At 51.3% G+C, this 24,906-nt stretch overlaps 1 protein-coding gene across 2 annotated transcripts in view; it reads left to right on the forward strand.

The window, feature by feature from the left end:
- Positions 1-23,773, forward strand: part of CPS1 (carbamoyl-phosphate synthase 1) — a 191,361-nt gene extending 167,588 nt beyond the window's left edge. For both annotated transcript variants that reach the window (XM_054380999.1, XM_054381000.1), the window contains exons 34-38: positions 4,369-4,467; positions 14,904-14,963; positions 16,711-16,823; positions 19,888-20,017; positions 23,675-23,773. In XM_054380999.1, coding sequence (XP_054236974.1) covers positions 4,369-4,467; positions 14,904-14,963; positions 16,711-16,823; positions 19,888-20,017; positions 23,675-23,773 — 501 coding nt within the window. The remainder of the gene's footprint in view (positions 1-4,368; positions 4,468-14,903; positions 14,964-16,710; positions 16,824-19,887; positions 20,018-23,674) is intronic.
- Positions 23,774-24,906: the final 1,133 nt, after the last annotated feature.

Here is a 24,906-nt window from a genome sequence, read left to right on the forward strand (position 1 = left end):
GCCTGAGGTGCCAGAGCCAGTGTGCTGCTAGCTTGTTGTTATCCACCTCCTGTGTATCCCCCAGTGCCTGCAGGCACTGCCAAGAAATGCTGCTGCCACCCAGGGCCATGGTGCTGGAGCTCAGTACCACCCAGCAGTGCTTTTGCTGAAGCTACCAGCACTGAAAGCAGGGCACTGAGGAGAGGAGCAACCCCAGGCTGCTCCTGGCATGCACTCTGAAGCTCCTTGGGTTTCAAGAAGCTTTTAGTGTGGAGAGAGAGAAAGGGCCGGTTGGGAGTCCTGTGCTTTTAAAATTAGAATCACAGAATGGGCTGGGCTGGAAGGGACCTCCAAAGCTCATCCAGTCCAACCCCTCTGAAGTCAGCAGGGACATCCCCAACTAGATCAGGTTGCCCACAGCCCTGTCCAGCCTCACCTTCAATATCTCCAGGGATGGAGCCTCAACCACCTCCCTGGGCAACCTCTTCCAGTGTTCCATCACCCTCATGCTGCACAACTTCTTCCTCACATCCAATCTCAATCTGCTCTTCATGGCTCACCCTAAAGGCACAGAGCTGTATCTCTTCCTGCATAGGCTCAGTGCTGATGGAAGCTTTTATCCCTCCAGGGGTGCAGGTTTCCGTCTGTGTTATGTGAAGATAATTAACTCATCTAGAGCAGAGAGGTTTGGTTATGAGCTGTCAAAAGCTTCTGCAGATATCCCCAAACTTCATGGAATCACAGAATTGTCAGGGTTGGAAGGGACCTCAAGGCTCATCCAGTTCCAATCCCCCTGCCATGGGCAGGGACACCTCACACTACAGCAGGTTGCTCACAGCCACATCCAGCCTGGCTGCAAAAACCTCCTACTCTGCTAGCTGCAGCAAAGTATTATAGTAGCAAAAAACTTACTCTGGGCTAAAAATCCTACATGGGAAGTGGTTAAATACTGAGGTAATTAGATTGGTTTTCAGCTCTGCTCTACCACAGCTATGCAGGTGGCAGAGTCGGGGCTGCTTTATTTAATAAGGAGCTTAAGCAGGTCTGTGAGAGCTGTTTTCATTAGGACATACTTATCATTTCACAGGATCACAGGATCAGAGGATGTTAGGGGTTGGAAGGAACCTCCTAAGGCATTGAATCCAACCCCCCTGCCAGAGCAGGACCAGAGAATCCAGCACAGGTCACACAGGAGCACATCCAGACAGGGCTGCGAAGGCTCCAGAGAAGGAGACTCCACAACCTCTCTGGGCAGCCTGTTCCAGTGCTCTGTCACCCTCACAGTCAAGAAGTTCCTCCTCATGTTGAGGTGGAACCTCCTGTGCTGCAGTTTCCATCCATTGCCCCTTGGCCTATCCCAGGGCACAACTGATCAGAGCCTGTCCCTTTCCCTTCCTTCCTGACCCCCAGCCCTCAGCTATTGATAGACATTGATCAGATCCCTCTCAGTCTTCTCCTCTCCACACTAAACAGCCCCAGGGCTCTCAGCCTCTCCTCCCCAGGCAGTGCTCCAGTCCCTTCAGCATTCTTGCAGCCCTCCCTTGGACTGTCTCCAGCAGATCCCTGTTCCTCCTGAACTGGGGAGCCCAGACCTGGATGCAATATTCCAGGTGAGGTCTCAGCAGGGCAGAGGAGAGGGGGAGGAGAACCTCCCTGGCTCTGCTGTACACACTCCTCTGAATGCCCCCCAGGACCCCATTGGCCTTCTTGGCCACCAGGGCACATTGCTGTCCCATGTGGCACTTGTCCCATGCAGCACTCCCAGGTACAGGACTCCTAGATCAAATTTCAGTAGCCAAAAGCACTTCTGTGCCCAGATAGAAAGTAAGAACAGCCTTAGGTCTCCTGCACCCCTCCAGAATTACTTCATGTTGCTCTTCATAACGTGTGGGCAATCAATACAGCAGATTTGCTGTCAGTGTAGCTAAAGGGCAGACAAAAGCCAGGTGACTTCCTTCTTTCCAGAACAAAATTGGCTGCAGAGACAACTCCCATCCCTAAGAATAAAATAAAATAAAAGGGGTATAAATGTAACTAAGGGCAAGAACTACTTTCCTGAGCTTGATAAGAAGTTAGAGATTGCCTTGGTCGTAAAGGAGGGGTTGTTAACTTTTATGAGTTGGAAAGAGCCATATTCACAAATGCCATAAAAGGTGACAGCTATGAAAGTCTTTCCTATGAGTGAGGTAAGGATAACTTTGGGTAACATGCTCAATTATTCCTCAAAGACATTTTTCACACCACGGTTTGATTTGGCCTTGAATTTGTCACAACAGAGTGATTTTACTGCAAGTTGGTGGTTCCCGCAACAGTAGAAGACACAAGGCTGGGCTCCCTTTCAGTATTGTGCCTGGTTTGACCACAGCATTATGACAAACCTCTCAGAATCACAGCATACATCAGGCTGGAAGAGCCCTCCAAGCTCATCCAGTCCAGCCTTCCACCCAGCCCTGCAAAGTCAACACCAAACCATGTCCCTAAGCACAGCTCCAAGGCTGCTGGAACACCTCCAGGGATGCTGACTCCACCACTGCCCTGGGCAGACCATTCCAATGGCTGAGAGCCCTCTCTGCCAAGAAGTATTTCCTAGCATCCAGCCTGAACCTCCCCTGCTGCAGCTTGGAACCATTTCCTCTACTCCTCTCCCTTGCCACCAAGGAGCAGAGGCTGTCCCCTCCTGGCTCCAACCTCCCTTCAGGGAGCTGCAGAGAGCACTCTCAGCCTCCTCTTCTGCAGCCTGAACACCCCCAGCTCCCTCAGCCCCTCCTCTAGCCCAGGGGCTCCAGGCCCTTCTCCAGCCTCATTGCCCTTCTTCCTCATGTCCAACCTAAATCTGCCCTGCTCCAGTTTCAATCCATTGCCCCTCATCCTATCACTCCAAGGCCTTCTGATCAGTCTCTCCCCAGACTTCCTTTAGGTCCCCTTCAGATACTGAAATGCAGCTATAAGGAATCCCTAGAGACTTCTCTTCTCCAGGCTGAACATTCCCAATTCTTTCAGCCTCTCTTTGCAGGAGAGGTGCTCCAGCCCTCAGATCATCTTTGTGGCCTCTCCCTCTCCCTCTCCCTCTCCCTCTCCCTCTCCCTCTCCCTCTCCCTCTCCCCTCTCCCTCTCCCCTCCTCCCTCTCCCTCTCCCTCTCCCTCTCCCTCTCCCTCTCCCTCTCCCTCTCCCTCTCCTCCATTGCTTCTGCATTGCTCTTTTTCTCCTCAGAACTCCCAGGCTCTGGCAGGGAGCGCTACCTGAGTGCATCATTACTGGTGGCAGTCTGTAAGCTGCTGGGCTACACTGACAGCACTGAACAGCAGAGAGCTGCTAAACGATTTTCATTGATTTCTTTAGAACACTTCTGTTTACATAAAACAAAGGATGATGAATTGCTGTGATTGCTTGGTTGTTTTCCTAAGTACATACCCACATTTTACCTGAATTTCTGATGTCTGTGGGCTTCTAATGTGCAACAATTCATGCCCAGAAGCCATGCCAGCAGTATGTGCCAGCACTTGTGCCCTCTAAGCCAGGTCTGCAACATGGCACAGTGAAACCTGCCTGGGTGCAGGGCACTCACTGGTGTTGAAGCAGTGTATGAGGTTACACTATTTGGAGTGCACTCACAAATATTGGAGCACAATCACAGGGTTGGAAGGGACCTCAAGGCTCAGCCAGTTCCAACCCCCCTGCCATTGGCAGGGACACCTCACACTACAGCAGCTTGCTCACAGCCACATCCAGCCTGGCTGCAAAAACCTCCAGGCAGGAGGCTTCCACCACCTCCCTGGGCAACCTCTGCCAGTGTCTCACCACTCTCATGGGGAAGAACTTCTTCCTAACATCCAATCTGAATCTCCCCACTTCTAGTTTTGCTCTATTCCCCCCAGTCCTATCACTCCCTCACACCCTCAAAAGTCCCTCCCCAGATTTCTTGTAGCCCCCTTCAGATACTGCAAGGCCACAAGAAGGTCTCCTGGGAGCCTTCTCTTCTCCAGACTGAACAACCCCAACTCTCTCAGGCTGTCTCCAGAGCAGAGCAGCTCCAGCCCTCTGCTCATCCTCGTGGCCCTTCTCTGGACACCTTCCAGGGCAGAGGCTGTGCAGAGCATTGCCATACCTCAGCAGAATCAATTGTTGTTAGTCCTTGGTGTGCTGTTTGAAGTGTTTGGTTATTTCTTCATTACCATCATGAGATTTGTCTGCAACGATTTTCTGACTTTTTTGTCTTTTTTTTTACTTTCCCTTGCCTGCAGGCTCCATGCACAAGCAGGCTGATTCTGCATGAAGAAGGCAAAAGGATCAATTAGATTTCATCCCTGTTTCTTTTTTAAAGCAATGGTTTGAGGTTGGTTTTGGGTTTCCCCCCTCCCTCATGCTGCCTCCTCTGTGCCTTTTCCCAGGTGGCCTGCTTCGCGGAGGATGTGTACTCTGCCTTCCAGAAGGCTATGCTGGCCACAGGGTTCACATTCCCTAAGGAAGGGATTTTGATTGGAATCCAGGTGAGTCCTAAAAGTGAAAGCTGAGAAATACTGACAGGGGGGAACTCAGCAACTGCTGCCTTGTTCCCATTTGTGTGTCTTTATGGTTTAAATGAGCTCCTCTGCAAACCATTTTGAAGTGCAGTGAGGAACATGGAACATGGAGAGATCTTTACTGGGTTCCCCCTGGCTGGCCTATTTTTACTCCTCTCCGGCTTCTGGTGGTTTCTACTGGGCTGCAGAAGTTTGCTGGGGAGCAAACCCCAGGACTCCTACAAGCAGAGTGCTGGGAACAGAGTTGGAAGCCACCTTCTTGCAGGGAGCAATGCCTGAATCATAGAATCAGTCAGGGTTGGAAGGGACCACAAAGATCATCCAGTTCCAACCCTCTGCCATGGGCAGGGACACCTCACACTACATCAGGCTGGCCAGAGCCTCATCCAGCCTGGCTGTAAACACCTCCAGGGATGGGGCCTCAACCACCTCCCAGGACAACCCATTCCAGGCTCTCACCACTCTCATGGGGAAGAACTTATTCCTCACATCCAGCCTGAATCTCCCCACTTCCAGCTTTATTCCATTCCCCCCAGTCCTGTCACTCCTTGATAGCCTAAAAAGTCCCTCCCCAGCTTTCTTGGAGCCCCCTTCAGATTCTGGAAGGCCACAAGAAGGTCACCTCAGAGCCTTCTCTTCTCCAGACTGAACAGCCCCAACTCTCTCAGTCTGTCCTCATAGCAGAGCAGCTCCAGCCTTCTGATTACCCTCGTGGCCCTTCTCTGGATACCTTCCAGTATGTCCATATCCCTCTTGTAACAGAGGCTCCAGAACTGGATGCAGTACTCCAGGTGGGGTCTCAGCAGAGTGGAGCAGAGGGGGAGAAGCCCTTTCCTGGCCCTGCTGGCCACACTTCTCCTGATGCAGCCCAGGATCTGGTTGGCTCTCTGGGCTGCAAGTGCACATTGACAGCTCCTGTTGAGCTTCTCATCTCCCAGCACACCCAAGTCCCTCTCCTCAGGGCTGCTCTCCAGCCAGTCCCTGCCCAGCCTGTCTTTGTGCTTGGGATTGCCTCGACCCAGCTGCAGGACCTTGCACTTGGTCTTGTTGTACCTCATGAGGTTGGCTTGTGCCCACCTCTCCAGCCTGCCCAGGTCCCTCTGGATGGATCCCTTCCCTCCAGCTGTCTGCTGCACCACACAGCTTGGTGTCATCAGCAAACTTGCTGAGGGTGCACTCAATGCCTCTGTCCATGGCACCAACAAAGATGTTGAACAAGACTGGTCCCAGGACTGATCCCTGAGGGACTCCACTTGTCCCTGGCCTCCACTGGGACATGGAGCCATTGACAGCCACTCTTTGGGTGTGCCCATCAAACCAGTTCTTTATCCATCTCGTGGTCTACCCATCAAACCCATGTGTCACCAGTTTGGAGATGAGGATGTGGTGTGGGACAGTGTGGAAGGCTTTGCTCAGGTCCAGGTCAATGACATCAGTTGCTCTCCCCTCATCTATTAATGTTGTGACTTTGTCATAGAAGGCCACCAGGTTTGCCAGGCAGGATTTGCCCTTGTTTAAACCCATGCTGACTGTACCCAATCACCTCTTCACTATTCTTCTGTCTCAGTAGTGCCTCCAGGAGGATCTGCTCCATGATCTTACCAGGCACAGAGGTGAGACTGCCTGGCCTGGAGTTCCCTGGTTCTTCCTTCTTCCCCTTTTTGAAAATGGGAGTAACGTTTGCCCTTTTCCAGTCAGTGGGGACTTCCCCAGACTGCCAGGACTTTTGGAATATAATAGAGAGGGGTTTAGCAACCTCCTCTGCCAGTTCTCTCAGTACCTGTGACTGTACCCCGTCAGGTCCCATGGACTTGAACACTTTCAGGTTCTTCAGGTGATCACCAACCTGATCTTCACTTATGATGGGCAGTTCTTCCTCCTGGTTCTTACCATTAGCTTCCATGACTATTCCAGGAGTGTGGCTGGAGGCCCTTGCAGTGAAGACTGAGGTAAAGAAGTCATTGAGAACCTCAGCCTTATCCAGGTCACTTGTGACCATTTCACTGAAGATGATCAGTCCAGGGAAAAATGCAGAGACTGCTCCTTGCTCCTTCTGAAATGGGAGTCCTGTGGGTGCTGCTTTGTAATCCTGACATGTAAACTCCCTTAATTTGTGGACCGCCTCTTGCCTACTGCCCTCTTCAAACCAGTTCCACTCCACTCCTCCAAAACACTGATACACAACCGAGGCTGCAAACCTGGAGCTGCTAATCCTTCCCCCCCCAGGCAGATGTATTGCTCTGCAGGCAGAGCTGCAGTGTTCTCTGACAGTGCAGAACTCATGATGGGTTTAGGCTGCTTTGGGCCTAGCAATTGCTGCCAGGCAATGAGATCTCTACCAGCTCTGGCACTGTCACATTCTGGTCCTCATGATGGGGGTGCAGCAAGGCAAGAGATTGAAGAACAGCAAACTTCACCCTGCAGCCTGCTGTTGTGGCTGCCTAGAAGCATAGCTACTGTTACCCCTTTCCCTGTTTGATGACAGTGCACGGCCAAAGTTGTTTACCCACCATGCAGCTCTTATTGGCTTCCCAGCCGATAAATAAGTAGCTCAGGAAGGAAAAATCAATGCAACATTTGTGTAGCAATGTCTCGGTAGTACTCTTGCCAGAGCTCCCTCCCCTTAGGGACGTTCTCTGCAGGTGTGATGTGGTCCATAGCAGTCAGCGTCCCTCACAGTTGCTGTATGGGACAGAAAGTTTTAGCAGTGTCATTGTCCCAGGATCAGAGGAAGTTAGTGGTTGGAAGGGACCCCTGGAGATCTTCCAGTCTAACTCCCCTGCCAGAGCAGGACCAGAGAATCCAGCACAGGTCACACAGGAATACATCCAGGCAGGGCTGCAAAGGCTCCAGAGAAGGAGACTCCACAACCTCTCTGGGCAGCCTGCTCCAGTGCTCTGTCACCCTCACAGTCAAGAAGTTCCTCCTCATGTTGAGGTGGAACCTCCTGTGCTGCAGTTTCCATCCATTGCCCCTTGGCCTATCCCAGGGCACAAGTGAGCAGAGCCTGTCCCTGTCCCTTCCTTCCTGAACCCCAGCCCTCAGCTATTGATAGACATTGATCAGATCCCCTCTCAGTCTTCTCCTCTCCACACTAAACAGCCCCAGGGCTCTCAGCCTCTCCTCCCCAGGCAGTGCTCCAGTCCCTTCAGCATTCTTGCAGCCCTCCCTTGGACTGTCTCCAGCAGATCCCTGTCCCTCCAGAACTGGAGAGTCCAGAACTGGATGCAATATTCCAGGTGTGGCCTCACCTGGAAATATCCTCAAGTGCAACAGATTTTGCAGCCAGCATTTTGTCAGGGAGTTCCCCATGGGTTTGCCTTGGGAGCAGCCCTCCACCATTCATAGCTCTGTGTCAGCAAGGAGGATGTGCATTTGGGATGGAAAGGCAGGCAGGCAGAAAATCCCAAAGTGCTTTTTCTTTATCACAGGATAGTTATGAGCCCCAGGAGGTGCTGAAATCAGATACATTTGGAAACTGGGAGACAGGTCTCTGTTCCTCAAAAAAATGTAGACATTGCCACTGCAACTGGAACAGTTGTGGCCTCCATAAAGTCAACTGACTACCTCCTGCCATTTCCCTGTTGTCCTGGCAGTAAACTTATGCCCTGCATGATTTCACCAAGCAAATAAAAGAAAATAACAGAACAGATTCAATTTCCTATCAGAAAACTGGGCTGTGAAAAATGTGTGGTGGTAGCTGTGCGGGCAGAGGAGGTGAAGGAAGTGTTTGAAGAGTGCCCAGGAAGGAACATGACTTCTGCTAACACCAATTACTGTTTGGTCCTCAGTTACACAGATGTGTACACACAGCTGGGGACTGAAGCTGTCGCTCCAGGTTTCCTCCAATTATCAGAAAAGTCTTTGCTTGCTACCTGGAAAAAGTTCTGCAGTTCAGGATGAAGCTCTGGGCAGCTGCTACTGGAGATCTGCTGTGTATCTGATCACTGAAGCTAAACCCAGCTGGTGGCAGGGCACCAGTGGTGTTCCTCAGGGCTCTGTGTTGGGACCACTGCTGTCTAACATCTTGATTGGTGACCTTGATGAAGACCCAGAGTGTGTCAGCAGTGAGTTCCCAGATGACACCAAGGGAGGTGGCAGTGCTGACCTGCACCAGGGCAGGGAGGCTCTGCAGAGGGACTTGGATAGATTGGATCCATGGCCAACCTTACCAGGAGAAGCTTCAACAAGGCCAAGTGCCAGGGCCTGACCTTGGGGCACAACAACCCCAAGCAGTGCTCCAGGCTTGGGGCAGTGTGGCTGGAAAGCTGCTGGCAGAAAGGGAGCTGGGGGTGCTGATGGCCAAGCAGCTGAAGAGGAGCCAGCAGTGTGCCCAGGTGGCCAAGAAAGCCAAAGGCATCCTGGCTGGGATCAGAAATGCTGTGTCCAGCAGGAGCAGGCAGGGGATTGTCCCCTGGGACTCAGCTCTGGGAAGGCCACACCTGGAGTGTTGTGTCCAGTTTGGGGCACCTGAATCCAAGAGAGATGTGGAGGTGCTGGAGGGAGTGCAGAGGAGGGCAAGGAAGCTGGGAAGGGCCTGGAGAAGAAATGTGATGAAGAGCAAGTGAAGGAGCTGGGGATGGTTAGTGTGAAGCAGAGGAGGCTGAGAGGAGACCTCCTGGCTCTCTGCAGCTCCCTGAAAGGAGGTTGTGCAGAGGTTGTGCTGCTCTCTTCTCACAGCTCATTAGCCAGAGAAGAAGAGGGAAGAGCCTCAAGCTGCAGCAGGGCAGGGTCAGACTGGACAGGAGGAAGAATTTTTCCCATCAAGAGTGGTCAGGGGTGGGAATGTGCTGGACAGGGAGGTGGTGGAGTCCCCAAGCCTGGCTGTGTTTGAAGGTGGTTTGGCTGTGGTGCTTGGGGCTGTGGTTTAGGGGTGAGCCTTGTAGAGTAGGCTTCTGGGGTGGACTTGGTGATCCTGAGGGGCTTTTCCAACCTGAGTATTTCTGTGTGAAAGAGCCCAGTGTTTAAAATTGAAGTGCATTTTCCTGATAATCAGCTAAAAGCAAACAGGCAGCAAAGCGTAATTTTAATTCTGGGAAGGATTTATGTAGGTTCAGTGTCAGGATCTGTTAAACTGAGCCAAGTGTTCTCTCTGCAAAGGTCTTAAGGAGAAAATGAAAAGAAAAAAAAAAAAAGAAAAGCTCAACCAAGCCCCAAAGCTCAGCTTCCCAAACCTTTAAGATGTATCAAGATTCTGTCCTCTTTAATGAGTGCTTTACTGCACATTTTCCTGCAAAGGGAGCTTGAAAATAACAGCTCATTTGCTGGAAGGTCTCCCTTCATCTCAGCATATTTCTTACATAATTAAATTCCAAAACAAGAAGTGAAAAGTTAATGCTGACGCCCAAATAATTGCTCCCTCACCACGCTGCAGTTCACCAGCTGCTAGTCCATGGTCTGCTCTGAACCAAGGGGAAAACAAAGCCCTATAAGAAGTAAAGGCTGATCTCGACCTGCTGTTTGGACTAGGAGAGGTCTTTTGAGTGTTACAGTCTGGCAGAAAGGGAAGTCCCTCACTGCAGAAGCAAAAAGCACAAGGAACAAGGCAAGTATGGGCTGTGAACAGCAGCAGTGAACTTTGATCACAAGCCTGAGCTCATCTGCTTCTACCTGTCAGAGCTGGCAGTGTGTCCTCAGAGGGCAAATACAGGCTCTGAAGGACAGGTACCAGGTTGCCCCTCTGCATAGAATCATTGAATGGTCTGGGTGGGAAGGGACCTCCAAAGCTCATCCAGTCCAAGCCCTCTGCACTCAGCAGGGACATCCCCAACTAGATCAGGTTGCCCACAGCCCTGTCCAGCCTCACCTTGAATACCTCAATCAGCTCCCTGGGCAACCTCTTCCAGTGTTCCACCACCCTCATGCTGCACAGCTTGTTCCTCACATCCAATCTCAATCTGCTCTGCTCTACTTTGAAGCCATTGTCCCTGCTCCTGTCCCTGCAGGCCTTTGCAAACAGTCTCTCTGCAGCCTTCTTGGAGCCCCCTTCAGGTCCTGGCAGGTTGCTCTTAGGTCTCCCTGGAGCCTTTTCTTCTCCAAACAGGTCCCAACATGCCCAGGTAGTGCTCTTGATGAGAAGCTTCCATGTTGGTGTGCTTAGAGGTTGCAGTTCCAGGGTTAATCTTACTAGGGCCGTGCAGAAATGTTGCCAACAAAGTGACCTTCCAAGAGGAGCACTTCTTGACATCTGTGGGACAGCACAGGGCAACTTGAGTAGCAGCAGGGACCAGAAGCCTATTGGAGAGTCCTTCAGCTGTGAGTCCTCTCTGACATGGCAGAGGTTGAGGTTCCCCAGGGTTTTAAATGCCTCATGCTCTCCCCTGGCTTTCTCGTTAGGCAAACGACTCTCTGCCAGACTCTGCAAGCTGAGGGTCTGACTTCTTTCCTTTGCACAATTCAGAGGCATCTAGGGTGCAGAAACCCTGAGTCTGCCATTAAATAATTCATCCCTTCTGCAAGAGGAGTTGAAAAGCTGACTTGATTTTCTTCCCTGATTGGGCTATTCAGTTCTGCCTCTTGGATGGAGTGCATCTGTCTTACATCTGTGCTGGTGACCGGGGGCTGGGGGGAGCAGTGCTGGAGTTGTTTATTTTTAAACCGCAGCACTCCAAGCCTGTTGGTTCAAGGTAACCTTCTGCCTTCTGCTCCTTCTGCACTGGAATCTCTGCATCCTCCAGGGTGGATTTGGATGCAGAGACTCAAGATGACCACAGGACATGCAGCTGGCTTTGTTTTGAGCTGGATCTTGGAGGAGCTGTGTTGAAGCAGCCGAGGATACAAACAGCGAGGCAGGCTGTTGAGCATGAGAGAGAGGTTGGAAGAAGCAGGACTTGTCTGATAAAGGAAGGAAAAAAAAGGGCACAATCAATATCTTCCACTGAAGAAATCTGCCTGTAGTTTTCACCTTTAGTAACTAATGGTTCCTTGCCCAAGTCCTTTCAGCCAGCCCTGTAACTCTGAGGCTGCTCCGATGCGAGCTGACAGCTGTAATTTCTTCTCATGGAGAGGCTCTTTCATGTGTCACAAGTGTCCAGGACGTGTTTGAGAGGAGTTTACAACACTGTTGTGAAAGCCAACCCCCCCCGCGAGCAGAAGGCAGAGCCCTTCTCCCTGCCTGGGAAGCTGCCAGCACTATCACATCATAGAAGTTGTATTTTGCAGCTAGTGTACAACACGAGATGGGGTTCAGAAGGAGCTTCCCTCCAGAGTGCTTGAAGAACACCAACCAGTTGACTCCTTTTCTTCACAGGGAATCATTCACTCTTCAGAACGTTGCTCTCTCACCCATAAAGGTTAAGCTGTCAATAGCTTCAGCAGGGAGCTTGCAAGGGAGCTTGCAATAATCTTACTTAGAATCATAGAATCAGTCAGGGTTGGAAGGGACCACAAGGATCAGCCAGTTCCAAGCCCCCTGCCATGGGCAGGGACACCTCACACTATATCAGGCTGGTCAGAGCCTCATCCAGCCTGGCTGCAAACACCTGCAAGGATGGGGCCTCAACCACCTCCCAGGACAACCCATTCCAGGCTCTCAACACTCTCATGGGGAAGAACTTCCTCACATCCAGTCTGAATCTCCCCACTTCCAACTTTGTTCCATTCCCCCCAGTCCTATCACTCCCTGACACCCTAAAATGTCCCTCCCCAGCTTTCTTGTAGGCCCCCTTCAGATCCTGGAAAGCCACAAGAAGGTCACCTTGGAGGCTTCTTTTCTCCAGACTAAACAGCCCCAACTCTCTCAGTCTCTCCTCGTAGGAGAGCAGCTCCAGCCCTCTGCTCATTCTTGACATGGACAGAGAGGTTAAGTCTAAAAACCAAGGTTTGGCCTTGCCTTGGCAGTGAGAAGGGCCATGTGCTGCAGCTCATCTTTGGCTTGCTGCACCTTCAGCATCCTGAGAAAGTTAGGCTGGGTTCACATTTTCACTCACCTGTTGCTCTAAAATGGCTTTGTTCAAGATTCTTCTAAGTTATGCTGGATCTGGGCATGCACTATGAGAGTCTCTCAAAGGTTCCCTAAGGATCTGGGGATCCAGGTCCTCATGGGAGCAGGGAGTGCTGTTCACCTGAGTGCTTCTGTGTTTGCCATTTCCATATACTCATGGGGGGCAGAAATGAGCTGCCCCCCACACACAGGATCTTCTTCATGGGAATTTGTGAACAGGGCATCCAAAGGGAGGCCAAAGGCTGGCTGTGTGTGATCTGCCAGAAGGGCAGGCCAAATGTTTGAGCAGTGACTGAAAAGAGATTTCACAGAATCACAGAACCATTCAGGTTGGAAAAGTCCCTCAGGAGCACCAAGTCCAACCCACAACCCTGCTCTGCAAGGCTCACCCCTAAACCACAGCCCCAAGCACCACAGCCAAACCACCTTCAAACACAGCCAGGCTTGGGGACTCCACCACCTCCCTGTCCAGCACATTCCCACCCCTGACCACTCTTGATGGGAAAAATTCTTCCTCCTGTCCAGTCTGACCCTGCCCTGCTGCAGCTTGAGGCTCTTCCCTCTTCTTCTCTGGCTAATGAGCTGTGAGAAGAGAGCAGCACAACCTCTGCACAACCTCCTTTCAGGGAGCTGCAGAGAGCCAGGAGGTCTCCCCTCAGCCTCCTCTGCTTCACACTAACCAGCCCCAGCTCCTTCACTTGCTCTTCATCACATTTCTTCTCCAGGCCCTTCCCAGCTTCCTTGCCCTCCTCTGCACTCCCTCCAGCACCTCCACATCTCTCTTGGATTCAGGTGCCCCAAACTGGACACAACACTCCAGGTGTGGCCTCCCCAGAGCTGAGTCCCAGGGGACAATCCCCTGCCTGCTCCTGCTGGACACAGCATTTCTGATCCCAGCCAGGATGCCTTTGGCTTTCTTGGCCACCTGGGCACACTGCTGGCTCCTCTTCAGCTGCTTGGCCATCAGCACCCCCAGCTCCCTTTCTGCCAGCAGCTTTCCAGCCACACTGCCCCAAGCCTGGAGCACTGCTTGGGGTTGTTGTGCCCCAAGGTCAGGCCCTGGCACTTGGCCTTGTTGAAGCTCCTCCTGGTAAGGTTGGCCATGGATGCAATCTATCCAAGTCCCTCTGCAGAGCCTCCCTGCCCTGGTGCAGGTCAGCACTGCCACCTCCCTTGGTGTCATCTGGGAACTCACTGCTGACACACTCTGGGTCTTCATCAAGGTCATCAATCAAGATGTTAGACAGCAGTGGTCCCAACACAGAGCCCTGAGGGACACCACTGGTGCCTGGCTGGGTGTAATGAAGAGCAGAGGAGACTCTAGCTGGTGTGTCTGAGAAGGCAATTGCTTGTTTCATAGGCAGCAGTGCATCTTCTGCAGTAGCAGCTGAAGTTAGTATGGGACTCATAGAATCATAGATGAAACTGGTTTGGAAGGGATCTCTAGAGGTCACCTAGTCCAACAGCCCTGCAGGAAGCAGAGACACCCCCAACTAGTTCAGGTTGCTGAGAGCCCTGCCAAGCCTGGCTTTGAGTCAAAAGCTGACCGTGAGCAGTCACCCTGGGGCTGTACTGCAACATGTCTTAGATGGGGGTGCCTTGGGCCTCAGGGTGCAGAGAGCTGTCCTGGAGCAGCCTTGCACATGCATGATGGGGACCCTGCTGCCTGCACACACACACACAGAGCACCCAGCACAGGAGCACTCTGCACAGCAGGTACCTCTCATAGAATCATAGAATCCACCAGGTTGGAGGTGACCCCCAGGATCATCCAGTCCAACCCATCACCCAGCCCTAAGCAATCAACCAGACCATGGCACTAAGTGCCTCATCCAGGCTTCTCTTGAACATCTCCAGGGATGGTGACTCCACCACCTCCCTGGGCAGCACATCCCAATGGGCAATCTCTCTCTCTGTGAAGAAATTCCTCCCAACAACCAGCCTAGACCTCCCTTGGCACAACTTGAGACTGTGTCCCCTCCTTCTGCTGCTGGTTGCATGGGAGAAGAGACCAACCTCCACCAGGCTCCCTTCAGGGAGTTGTAGAGAGCAAGAAGGTCTCCCCCGAGCCTCCTCTTCTCCAGGCTAAACACCCCCAGCTCCCTCAGCCTCTCCTCACAGGGCTTCTGCTCCAGACCCCTCCCCAGCTTTGTTGCCCTTCTCTGGACACCTTCCAGTACCTCAACATCTCTCTTGAACTGAAGAGCCCAGAACTGGACACAGCACTCAAGGTGTGACCAGAGCTGAGTACAGGGCAAGAATAACCTCCCTTGTCCTGCTGGCCACACTATTGCTGATGCAGGCCAGGATGCCATTGGCCTTCTTGGCCACCAGTACCCCCAGGTCCCTCTCTGCCTGGCTGCTCTCCAGCCACTCTGTCCCCAGCCTGTGTTTGTGTTTGCATTGCCCAAACTCTGCTTGGATGCTGAACCTGATCCCTTCCTCTTTTGTGTTTTTCCAGAAGTCCTTCCGCCCCAGGTTCCTCAGCGTGGCACAGACCCTGCACGAGGAAGGCTTCCAGGTAGGAGGCTTCAGGTGGTTAAAGCTACAGAGCTTTCAGAGTCTGACATGGACCCAGCCTGCTGCAAGAAGGGAGGACTCTGGAGATCATTTGGAGATAGAGAGAGAAAAAAAAAAAAAAAAAGGACATTCTGGAAGTCCAAGAGGGATCTTGGGAGTTTATTTGGAGGTAGAGGGGGAAAAAAAGACATTCAGGAAGTCCAACAGGGATCTTTGGAGTTTATTTGGAGATGAAAGGACATTCTGGAAGTCCAACAGGGATCTTTGGAGTTTATTTGGAGATAGATGGGGGAGGCCGGGAAAGACTTTCTGGAAGTCCAACAGGGATTTTTGGAGTTTATTTGGAGATGAAAGGACATTCTGGAAGTCCAAAAGGCATCTTTGGAGTTTATATGGAAAAGAAAGGACATTCTGGAAGTCCAACAGGGGTCTTTGAAGTATATTTAGAGATAGAGGGGGGAAAAAAGGATATTCAGGAAGTCCAACAGGGGTCTTTGGAATACATTTGGAGATAGAGGGAGAAAAAAAGGACATTCTGTAAGTCCAAGAGGGATCTTTGCAGTTTATTTGTAGGTAAAGGAAAAAAAAGGACATTCTGGAAGTCCAGCAGGGATATTTGGAGTTTAGTTGGAGATGGAGAAAAGAAAGAAAGGACATTCTGGAAGCCCATCAGGGATATTTGGAGTTTATTTGGAGATGAAAGGACATTCTGGAAGCCCATCAGGGATGTTTGGATTTTATTTGGAGATGAAGAAAAGAAAGAAAGAACATTCAGGGAGTCCAACAGGGATCTTTGGAGTTTATTTGGAGATGAAAGGACATTCTGGAAGTCCAACAGGGATGTTTGGAGTTTATTTGGAGACAGAGAAAAGAAAGGACATTCTGGAAGTCCAACAGGGATCTCTATCTGAGTGATCCATGAAGATTTGATGGTTTAACTGAACATCTGGGCCTGCAATGAGGACAAGAACAGCTCTGGCTCTAACCTCAGCCTGCAGCCAGGATGTCTTTTTACAAACCCCTTTGAGGTCTCCAAGAAACAAATGGCAGCACAGAATGATGCCAGGTGTGGCAGGAGGGAAGGAAGCGGAAGCCTTTTGTGTGGAGAAGGTCTTTGCAGTGTTTCAGGGACACTCACCAGCTGCAGGCACAGGAAATTTGTGGCACTGACTCCCCTCTGGTAGCTCTTCTGCATTACTTTGTCTTCCTCTCCCTACTGAAAGGTAACTAACAACTCAGGCACAGTAGACTGGCAGGAGCTTCTTCATAGTAAGTGTTTAAGTCAGTAGTAGGTAAGTTAAGTTTTTCTTCAGGGACATCTGTGTAAGTACTGGATTTATAGTTTTTGCAGTCCAAAACCGAATGCTAGGCCAAAAAAAAAAAAATATCAAATTGAAAAGGGCAAATAAAATTTTATAAGTGACTGACCTTGAACACTGTTGAAAGTCCAAGGGATTTAGGTTTCCCTAAGCCACTGACTTGCTTCTGGCTGTGTTACTACTACTCATTGGCTGGCACAGAGTCAGCAAAATCACAGAGAGCAGAAAATGAGGCAGTTCATGCTGGGCTCTGTATGGAGAGACTCTCCTGGGAGGAAAAAAGGCCCTCCCAAGTCAGCTCTAACAACCAGGCTGTGAGTCAGGTCAGAGCCATGTGAATGAAATGAGAAGTTTGGCTATTAGGAAGCACACAATAAGGAACTTCTTTTTTTTTTTTTTTTTTTTCTTTTTTTTTTTTTCTCTTGACAGCTGTATGCCACAGAAACAACTTCAGAGTGGCTCAATGCTAATGGTATTCCAGCAATTCCTGTGGCATGGCCATCGAAGGAAAGCCAGAGTTTCAGCCTCCCTTCAGTCAGGAAGTAAGAGCAACACCTTCCCAAATCTCTTTTAACATCCAGAACAGCCAGGGACAAATCACTGGCCCTGTTGAGATCAGTGATAGTGATTCAATGGGACCTTGGAGTCAGTCTAAAATGTTTGTTTCAGCTGATTCTGTCTGGAATTGGCACAGCAGAGACATTCCAGCTTGGTGTGAGGGGTTGGAGCAGATCTGCTATGAGGCCAGGCTGAGGGAGCTGGGGGTGATCAGCCTGGAGAAGAGAAGGCTCCAGGGAGACCTAAGAGCAACCTGCCAGGACCTGAAGGGGGCTCCAAGAAGGCTGCAGAGAGACTGTTTGCAAAGGCCTGCAGGGACAGGACCAGGGACAATGGCTTCAAAGTAAAGCAGAGCAGATTGAGATTGGATGTGAGGAAGAAGTTGTGCAGCATGAGGGTGGTGGAACACTGGAAGAGGTTGCCCAGGGAGGTGGTTGAGGCCCCATGCCTGGAGATATTAAAGGTGAGGCTGGAGAGGGCTGTGGGCAACCTGATCTAGTTGGGGATGTCCCTGCTGACTGGATGAGCTTTGGAGATCCCTTCCAGCCCAGCCCATTCTGTGATTCTGTGACTCTATGATTCTATGATTCAGTAATTCAATGACTCTATCATTCTGTGATTCAATGATTCAATGATTCTGTGATTCTATGATTCTATTACTCAATGATTCTGTGATTTTATGATTCAATGATTCTTTGATTCTATGATTCTATGAATCAATGATTCAATGATTCTGTGATACAATGATTCTATGATTCTAAGATTCTGTGATTCTGTGATTCAGTGATTCTAAGATTCTGTGATTCTGTGATTCAGTGATTCTGTGATTCAATGATTCTATGATTCTATGAATCAATGATTCTATGATTCTATGATTAATGAACACCTCTCTGAACAGCGCTTTTTGGTATGGCTTGGGTGGCTTGCTCCCTGTTCCACTGCCATACCAGGGTACATGGGAGCTGAATACTCAGCCTTCAATGACAGTCAGTCCTGCCTCTGTTTCCTCTTGAAAACTTCCATCCACAGTCGTCCATCCACAGTCGTCCATCCACGTTAGGGCATCAGGTATCGCTGCCCTGCCCCGGGGCAGCTGAATGTAGTTGCAGACCCCTTGTAATGAGGTGCCATGGGGTGATGAATGAAAGCAGGAATCCCTTTGCCATATAGCAACGAGGTTCCACAAATGCAGAGAGCAGAGAATCTCAGAAGTCCTCCCAGAAGTCCTTTATTGCTGCCTTGCAGAACCCCCAGCAGTAAAGTCTCTGAATGTCCTTAACAGCAGAAGTCCCTAACCAAAGCCCTAACAAGTAGCTAACAAAAGCAGAAGTCCTTAGCAGCCCTAACCCCCCCCCAGGCTGTTCCTAACGTAAGTCCCTAACTGTTGCTCAGAGTGGCTGTTTATCACAGCACCACAGTACATCAGAGGTTGGAAGGGACCTCCAGAGATCACCCAGTCCAACCCCCCTCTCAGAGCAGCAGCACCCAGGGGAGTCTGCACAGCAATGCATCCAGGTGGGGTTGGAAGGGCTCCACAGGAGACTCCACAACCTCTCTGAGCAGCCTGCTCCAGCACTCTGTTATCAATCCCTTAACCAGTAAACCCCAACCACATATCTAAGATCAAATCTTTTCCCAATCAGAGGTGTCAGCATGTCAAGGAGGAGGCTCCTGCAGCATGCTCCAATCCCAGGGTGCCAAGGTGAGGCTGTTGTTCTTGGCACCCATGGAATGTGATTGTTTGCCTGTAGGTAGCCTGCTAAGGAATTGATCAGCTGAGGAATCCTGCACTCTGCAGGCATCCAGCAGCTGCCCTCAGAGCAGTGCCTGCAACAGCCTTTAACAGAATCATGCTGAATATTGCTTTGAATCACTGAATAGAACAGAAACAAAGCCCAAAATCCTGAGTTGTAGCTTACCACCTAAGCCCCTGTGCTGGGTTGAAGTTACCCTACCCCAAACTAATTGGAATTTACCCTCAGAGTAAATTACCAAAAAATCCAAATCCACAGCAAACTCAGAAGTGGGAAAGCAAAATGAAAGTTATATTTAAAATCTAGAAGTATAAAATGCAATGAATGTGGACAAGGTATATTTACATATATTTACAGTTCAGGAAAAGAAAACACAACTGGAAGGAGCCTCTTGTTCAGAATCACCCCCTCTGGATTGTCCGGGGGCACCATTGGCAACCTCCTGCCTTTTTTCCCTTCCTGTTACCTCACAAGCACAATATTGAGCCAGCAGGAGGTCAGGAAAGAGGTTCTGGAGCACTGCAAAGCAGAATCACAGAGAGAAGAAGAGAAATGGAGACAGATTGGTTGGTGCAGCAGCTGACTTTATCCTAGTCAGAGAGCCAATGGAATGATGTAGACAAATCAGTTGGTATCCTTTGGTATCCAATGCCTAACTTTAGTTAACTTTTACTGTTTTCTACTTAAAGTCTCTGGAACTTTCCTGTTCTTGCTTATAATTAAGAGGCTAGGCTAAAGCAGCAGCCTAAACCCTTGACAAATAGAGGCTGAGAGCCCTGGGGTTCTATAGTCTGGAGATGGAGAGGAGAAGACTGAGAGGGGATCTGATCAATGTCTATCAATAGCTGAGGGCTGGGGGGCAGGAAAGAAGGGACAGGAACAGGCTCTGCTCACTTGTGCCCTGGGATAGGCCAAGGGGCAATGGATGGAAACTGCAGCACAGGAGGTTCCACCTCAACAGGAGGAGGAACTTCTTGACTGTGAGGGTGACAGAGCACTGGAACAGACTGCCCAGAGAGGTTGTGGAGTCTCCTTGTCTGGAGCCTTTGCAGCCCTGTCTGGATGTGTTCCTGTGTGAGCTGTGCTGGATTCTCTGGTCCTGCTCTGGCAGGGGGGTTGGACTGGAAGATCTCCAGAGGTCCCTTCCAACCCCTAACATCTTCTGATCCTGCAAACCCTCCTTCCTTGAGACAGGAGATGAAACTCCAATGGAACTGCTCAGTGTTGTTTCCCTGCATGCCTGTGCTCTCAGTCAGCACAGCACCCTGTGGTCCTCTCTGCTTTGTCTCTGCAGGTTGCTAAAGGAGGGGAAAATAGAGCTGGTGATCAACCTGCCTGCCGGCGGCACCGAGTTCACCCACGACCACTACCTGATCCGCAGGATGGCTGTCGACAGTGGCACTGCTCTGCTCACCAACTTCCAGGTGCTTCCCACCTTCTCCTTCCTCCTCAGAGCTTCCCAGCACTTCTGATCTTAGGCTGGCTGTAAAGCAGACATGAGGAGAGGGACTTGGGAGTGCTGGGGGAGGAGAAGCTCAGCAGGAGCCAGCAGTGAGCACTTGCAGCCCAGAGAGCCAAGCAGAGCCTGGGCTGCAGCAAGAGAATTGTGGCCAGCAGGGCCAGGGAGGGGATTCTCCCCCTCTGCTCCACTCTGCTCAGACCACACCTGGAGCTCTGGGTCCAGTTCTGGAGCCTCTGTTCCAGGAAGGATCTGGAGGTGCTGGAAGGTGTCCAGAGAAGGGCCACCAGGATGAGCAGAGGGCTGGAGCACCTCTCCTATGAGGACAGACTGAAAGAGTTGAGGCTGTTCAGTCTGGAGAAAAGAAGGCTCCAAGGTGACCTTCTTGTGGCCTTCCAGAATCTGAAGGGGGCTACAGGAAAGCTGGTGAGGGACTTTTTAGGATATCAGGTAGTGATAGGACTGGGGGCAATGGAATAAAGCTGGAAGTGGGGAGATTCAGTCTGGATGTTAGGAAGAAGTTCTTCCCCATGAGAGTGGTGAGAGCCTGGAATGGGTTGTCCTGGGAGGTGGTTGAGGCCCCATCCCTGGAGGTGTTTGCAGCCAGGCTGGATGAGGCTCTGGCCAGCCTGATGTAGTGTGAGGTGTCCCTTCCCATGGCAGGGGGGTTGGAACTGGCTGATCCTTGTGGTCCCTTCCAACCCTGACTGGTTCTATGATTCTATTGCAGTGTTCCTGGGCCCTCTGACAGGTAATGGTATGCCTGAAACATCACAGGGACACAGTTGTCTGAATGTAAGGGGTCCTGCAGGAAGGCCGGAGAAGGGCTTGGCATGAGGGTGTCCAGCAAGGACAAACCAGGGAATGGTTTGAAGCTGAGGGAGAGCAGGGCTAGACTGGACCTGAGGAAGAAGTTCTTCAGTACAAGGGTGGTGAGACTCTCAAAGAGGCTGCCCAGGGAGGTTGTGGATGATTCCTCCCTGATGTTGCTGAAGGCCAGGCTGGATGAGTCCTTGAGCAGCTGAGTCTAGTTGAGAGGTGTCCCTGCCCATGGCAGCGGGGTTGGAGCAGATGATCTGTGAGGTCCCTTCCAGCCTGAAGCATGCTGTGATTCTGTGATTCTGGGAAAACAACATTGCTCAAAGGAAAATGAAAAAAGCAGAAGAAAATCTTGAGTCCTGTACAGCAGCTGCCATTGTTGCTGTATCATTTGTTTTGCTTCAGAGCACACTTCTAGCACAGGATTGCCTGTCACACATCTAAATTATGCATGGAAACAGTGTTCACTGGGATGTTTGTTTTTTTTTTTCCTGGCATGGTCTTAAATTTTACAGCAGATTGTAGCTGGGCTTTCTTGAATTGTCATTGGGCAATCCAGTTGTAAAGCACCATCCATGTGGAATTGTTGCCCGTCCTGCTCTAGTCCCCAGCTGCCACTCTGCTTATAGCTGCTGACAAGCCCCTTGCACATACTGATAGGGGAAGAGAGATTTGGCAGTCTAAACAGAGCCTCTTGCTGCCATCAGTACCTTGACAAGGTACTTGGCAAGTGCTTCAGCTGCCACAAGAGAGCCTGGGATCACAGGATCAGAGGATGTTAGGGTCTGGAAGGGACCTCTGGAGATGAGAGGAACACATCCAGACAGGGCTGCAAAGGCTCCAGACAAGGAGACTCCACAACCTCTCTGGGTAGCCTGTTCCAGTACTCTGTCACCCTCACAGTCAAGAAGTTCCTCCTCATGTTGAGGTGGAACCTCCTGTGCTGGAGTTTCCATCCATTGCCCCTTGGCCTATCGCAGGGTACATCCCTTCAAGCAAAGGCTGTCTCCTTCCTTCCTGACCCCCAGCCCTCAGCTATTGATAGATGAGATATTGATCAGATCCCCTCTCGGTCTTCTCCTCTCCACACTAAACACCCCCAGGGCTCTCAGCTTCTCCTCCCCAGGCAGTGCTCCAGTCCCTTCAGCATCCTTGCAGCCCTCCCTTGGACTCTCTCCAGCAGATCCCTGTCCCTCCTGAACAGGGGAGCCCAGACCTGGATGCAGTATTCCAGGTGAGGTCTCAGCAGGGCAGAGGAGAGGGGGAGGAGAACCTCCCTGGATCTGGCTCTCATTAAGCACAGCAGCCAAATCCTCACTGATTTCAGTGGGTGCTGACATGGAACTCAGTGACTTGAACTAGTGTCCAGCTGGGTGAAACTTTCTGCTGCAGCTGGAGAGTGGAGAGGAGAGAAAATTCTGTAAGCCAATAGGATAATACCAAACAGGATGAGCAGGAATGGCACCTTGAGGTCCTACCCTTTGTCTGCTGATGAAACAGTGACAGCCAGAACAGGAGTCCCCAGCTACACCTCTGTGATGCATTTCATCAAACCCTTCTGACTGTGGAGTTTTAATTTCTGAGTTTGAGAGAGGAAGAGAATCAGGTGTTCTCTTAAAGGATTGGGATGCAGGGGGGACAGCAGCTCTTGTGGGACAGAGCTGTGCTGCCAAAGAAGCCCAGCACAGAATCACAGGGTCACAGAGGCACAAAATCACAGAATCACAGAGTGCTAGGGGCTGGAAGGGACCTCCAAAGCTCATCCAATCCAACCTCCCTGCCAGAGCAGGAGCACCTAGAGCAGGTCACACAGGAACACATCCAGCTGGGGCTGGAATATCTCCAGAGAGGGACACTCCACAACCCCCCTGGGCAGCCTGGTCCAGGGCTCTGTCACTCTCACAGGGAAAAAAATCTTCCTCCTGTTTCCATGGAACTTCCTCTGCCTCAGCTTCCACCACTGCCCCTTGTGCTGGCATTGGGCATCACCCAGCAGAGCCTGGCTCCAGCCTCAGGGCACTCCCCCTGCACATCTTGAGCACCAGCAATGAGGTCACCTCTCAGGCTCCTCCTCTGCAAGCTCCAGAGCCCTCAGCTCCCTCAGGCTGTCCTCATCAGGAAGATCTTCCACTGCCTTCAGCATCTTTGTGGCTCTGTGCTGGACTCTCTCAAGCAGTTCCCTGAGGTCCTTCCTGACCTGAGGGGCCCAGAGTTGGACACAATATTCCAGATGTGGCCTCAGCAGGGCAGAGGAGAGGGGGAGGAGAACCTCTCTGGACCTACTGACCACAGCCCTTCTAATCCACCCCAGGCTGCCCTTGGCCTTCTTGGCCACCGGAGCACATTGCTGGCTCATGGGCAACCTCCCACCCACCAGGACCCCCAGGAGCACCTGGGAGTGCTGGTGGACAACAAGTTCTGCATGGAGACTGAGAGGGGATCTGATCAATGTCTTTCAATAGCTGAGGGCTGGGAGTAAGGAAGGAAGGACCCCCAGGTCCTTTTTCCCTTCCCTGCTCTCCAGCAGGACCTCATAAGGGAGATGTTCCACTCCCCTGATCATTTTTCTGGCTCTGTGCTGGACACCTCTGAGTCTCTCCAGCTGGACCTGCAGGCTGCAGAGGGCTGGAGCCAGAGCCCTTGCCGTCACCTTGAAATTGGTATTGATTTGGATGGACTCAAGGGCTGGACCTGCAGAAGGTGGTTCCCAGGTGCCAGTGGAGAAGTGTGGAGCCTCCCCTGTTACTCAGCCTGCTGCAGAAGGCTTTGCAGGGCTGAGTGCTCCTTTGCTGTGTCTTGGCAGGTGACAAAGCTGTTTGCTGAAGCTGTCAGACACTGTGGGAAATTGGACTCCAAGAGTCTCTTCCACTACAGAGAGTTTGACAACGGAAGACCTGCGTAGAGGAGCTGCCTCCAGCCTGCCAGCAGGCTGTTCCTTGGACCATGAGAGAGTGGATCTCACCTCCTCCTAACCTTCCCTCTGGGTGTTTTGTAGCCTCTACACTGATTGTTTTTCCAGCACACACAGACTGATTCCTAGCCAATGCTTTAATCTCTTATGGGGTTCTGTCCTCCCAGCTCTTCCCCTGCTGGACTGCTAGAGCTGGGCCCCAAATCCCTGTGCAGCTTTCTCTTTCCATTGCTGATTACTGAAGATTTTATGAGTTTGTATGAGAATTAAACATGCTCCTGATTGATCTACCCTGTGGTAACAGGGGTTGCCTGCCATGGGAGAGGATGGCTGTATGGATATGTCCAGGTGTTCCTTCCAGGTTGGGCTCAGTCCTTCATAGATTCTGTCTCAGCATTCTGAACCCAGGTGGCTGTCCCTGCACCATGAGGGCTCTCCCTCAGCTCTCTGGCTGGCTTCAAAAGTGAAGAACTTCCCAATGACTTCTGTCTGGTGCTCTCTGACATTTTCTGCCATGACTGTGGGCATTAAAATGGAATCCTTTCAAAACAAGCTGGAAGTGGGGCAGTGATTTACCCCTCCCAATCCAGTGCCCCCTCCTCTCTTGCTTCTGCCTCCTCTGCTGATTATTCAGCTCTGGCAGTGCCTGCAACTTCTGTCCTTGGAGCAGACTGGTGCCCACTGTGCCACATGGTGCCCATTATCACTTGCTGTCCCTATGCCAAAGGACTTCAGCAGCTCTCTGGCCAGTGGCACTGCACCCTGCAGCATTCCCAGTGCCTGCCTCTCAACATTTACCACCTCAGGAAAGTCTCTGTCTGCCTTATTTTGCCCCCATGTTTCAGTATGCACACAGCACACCACAGAGCCAGGAAGATTCCAAGCTGGATGACTTCTCAGCTACTTGCTAGAATAAGCAAAGCAAGAGCATTTTCCCCCAGCCTGAGGTGCCAGAGCCAGGGTGCTGCTAGCTTGTTGTTATCCACCTCCTCTGTATCCCCCAGTGCCTGCAGGCACTGCAAAGAAATGCTGCTGCCACCCAGGGCCATGGTGCTGGAGCTCAGTACCACCCAGCAGTGCTTTTGCTGAAGCTACCAGCACTGAAAGCAGGGCACTGAGGAGAG

This window comes from Indicator indicator, chromosome 5 (assembly GCF_027791375.1).
Source record: "Indicator indicator isolate 239-I01 chromosome 5, UM_Iind_1.1, whole genome shotgun sequence".
NCBI classification, from domain to species: domain Eukaryota; kingdom Metazoa; phylum Chordata; class Aves; order Piciformes; family Indicatoridae; genus Indicator; species Indicator indicator.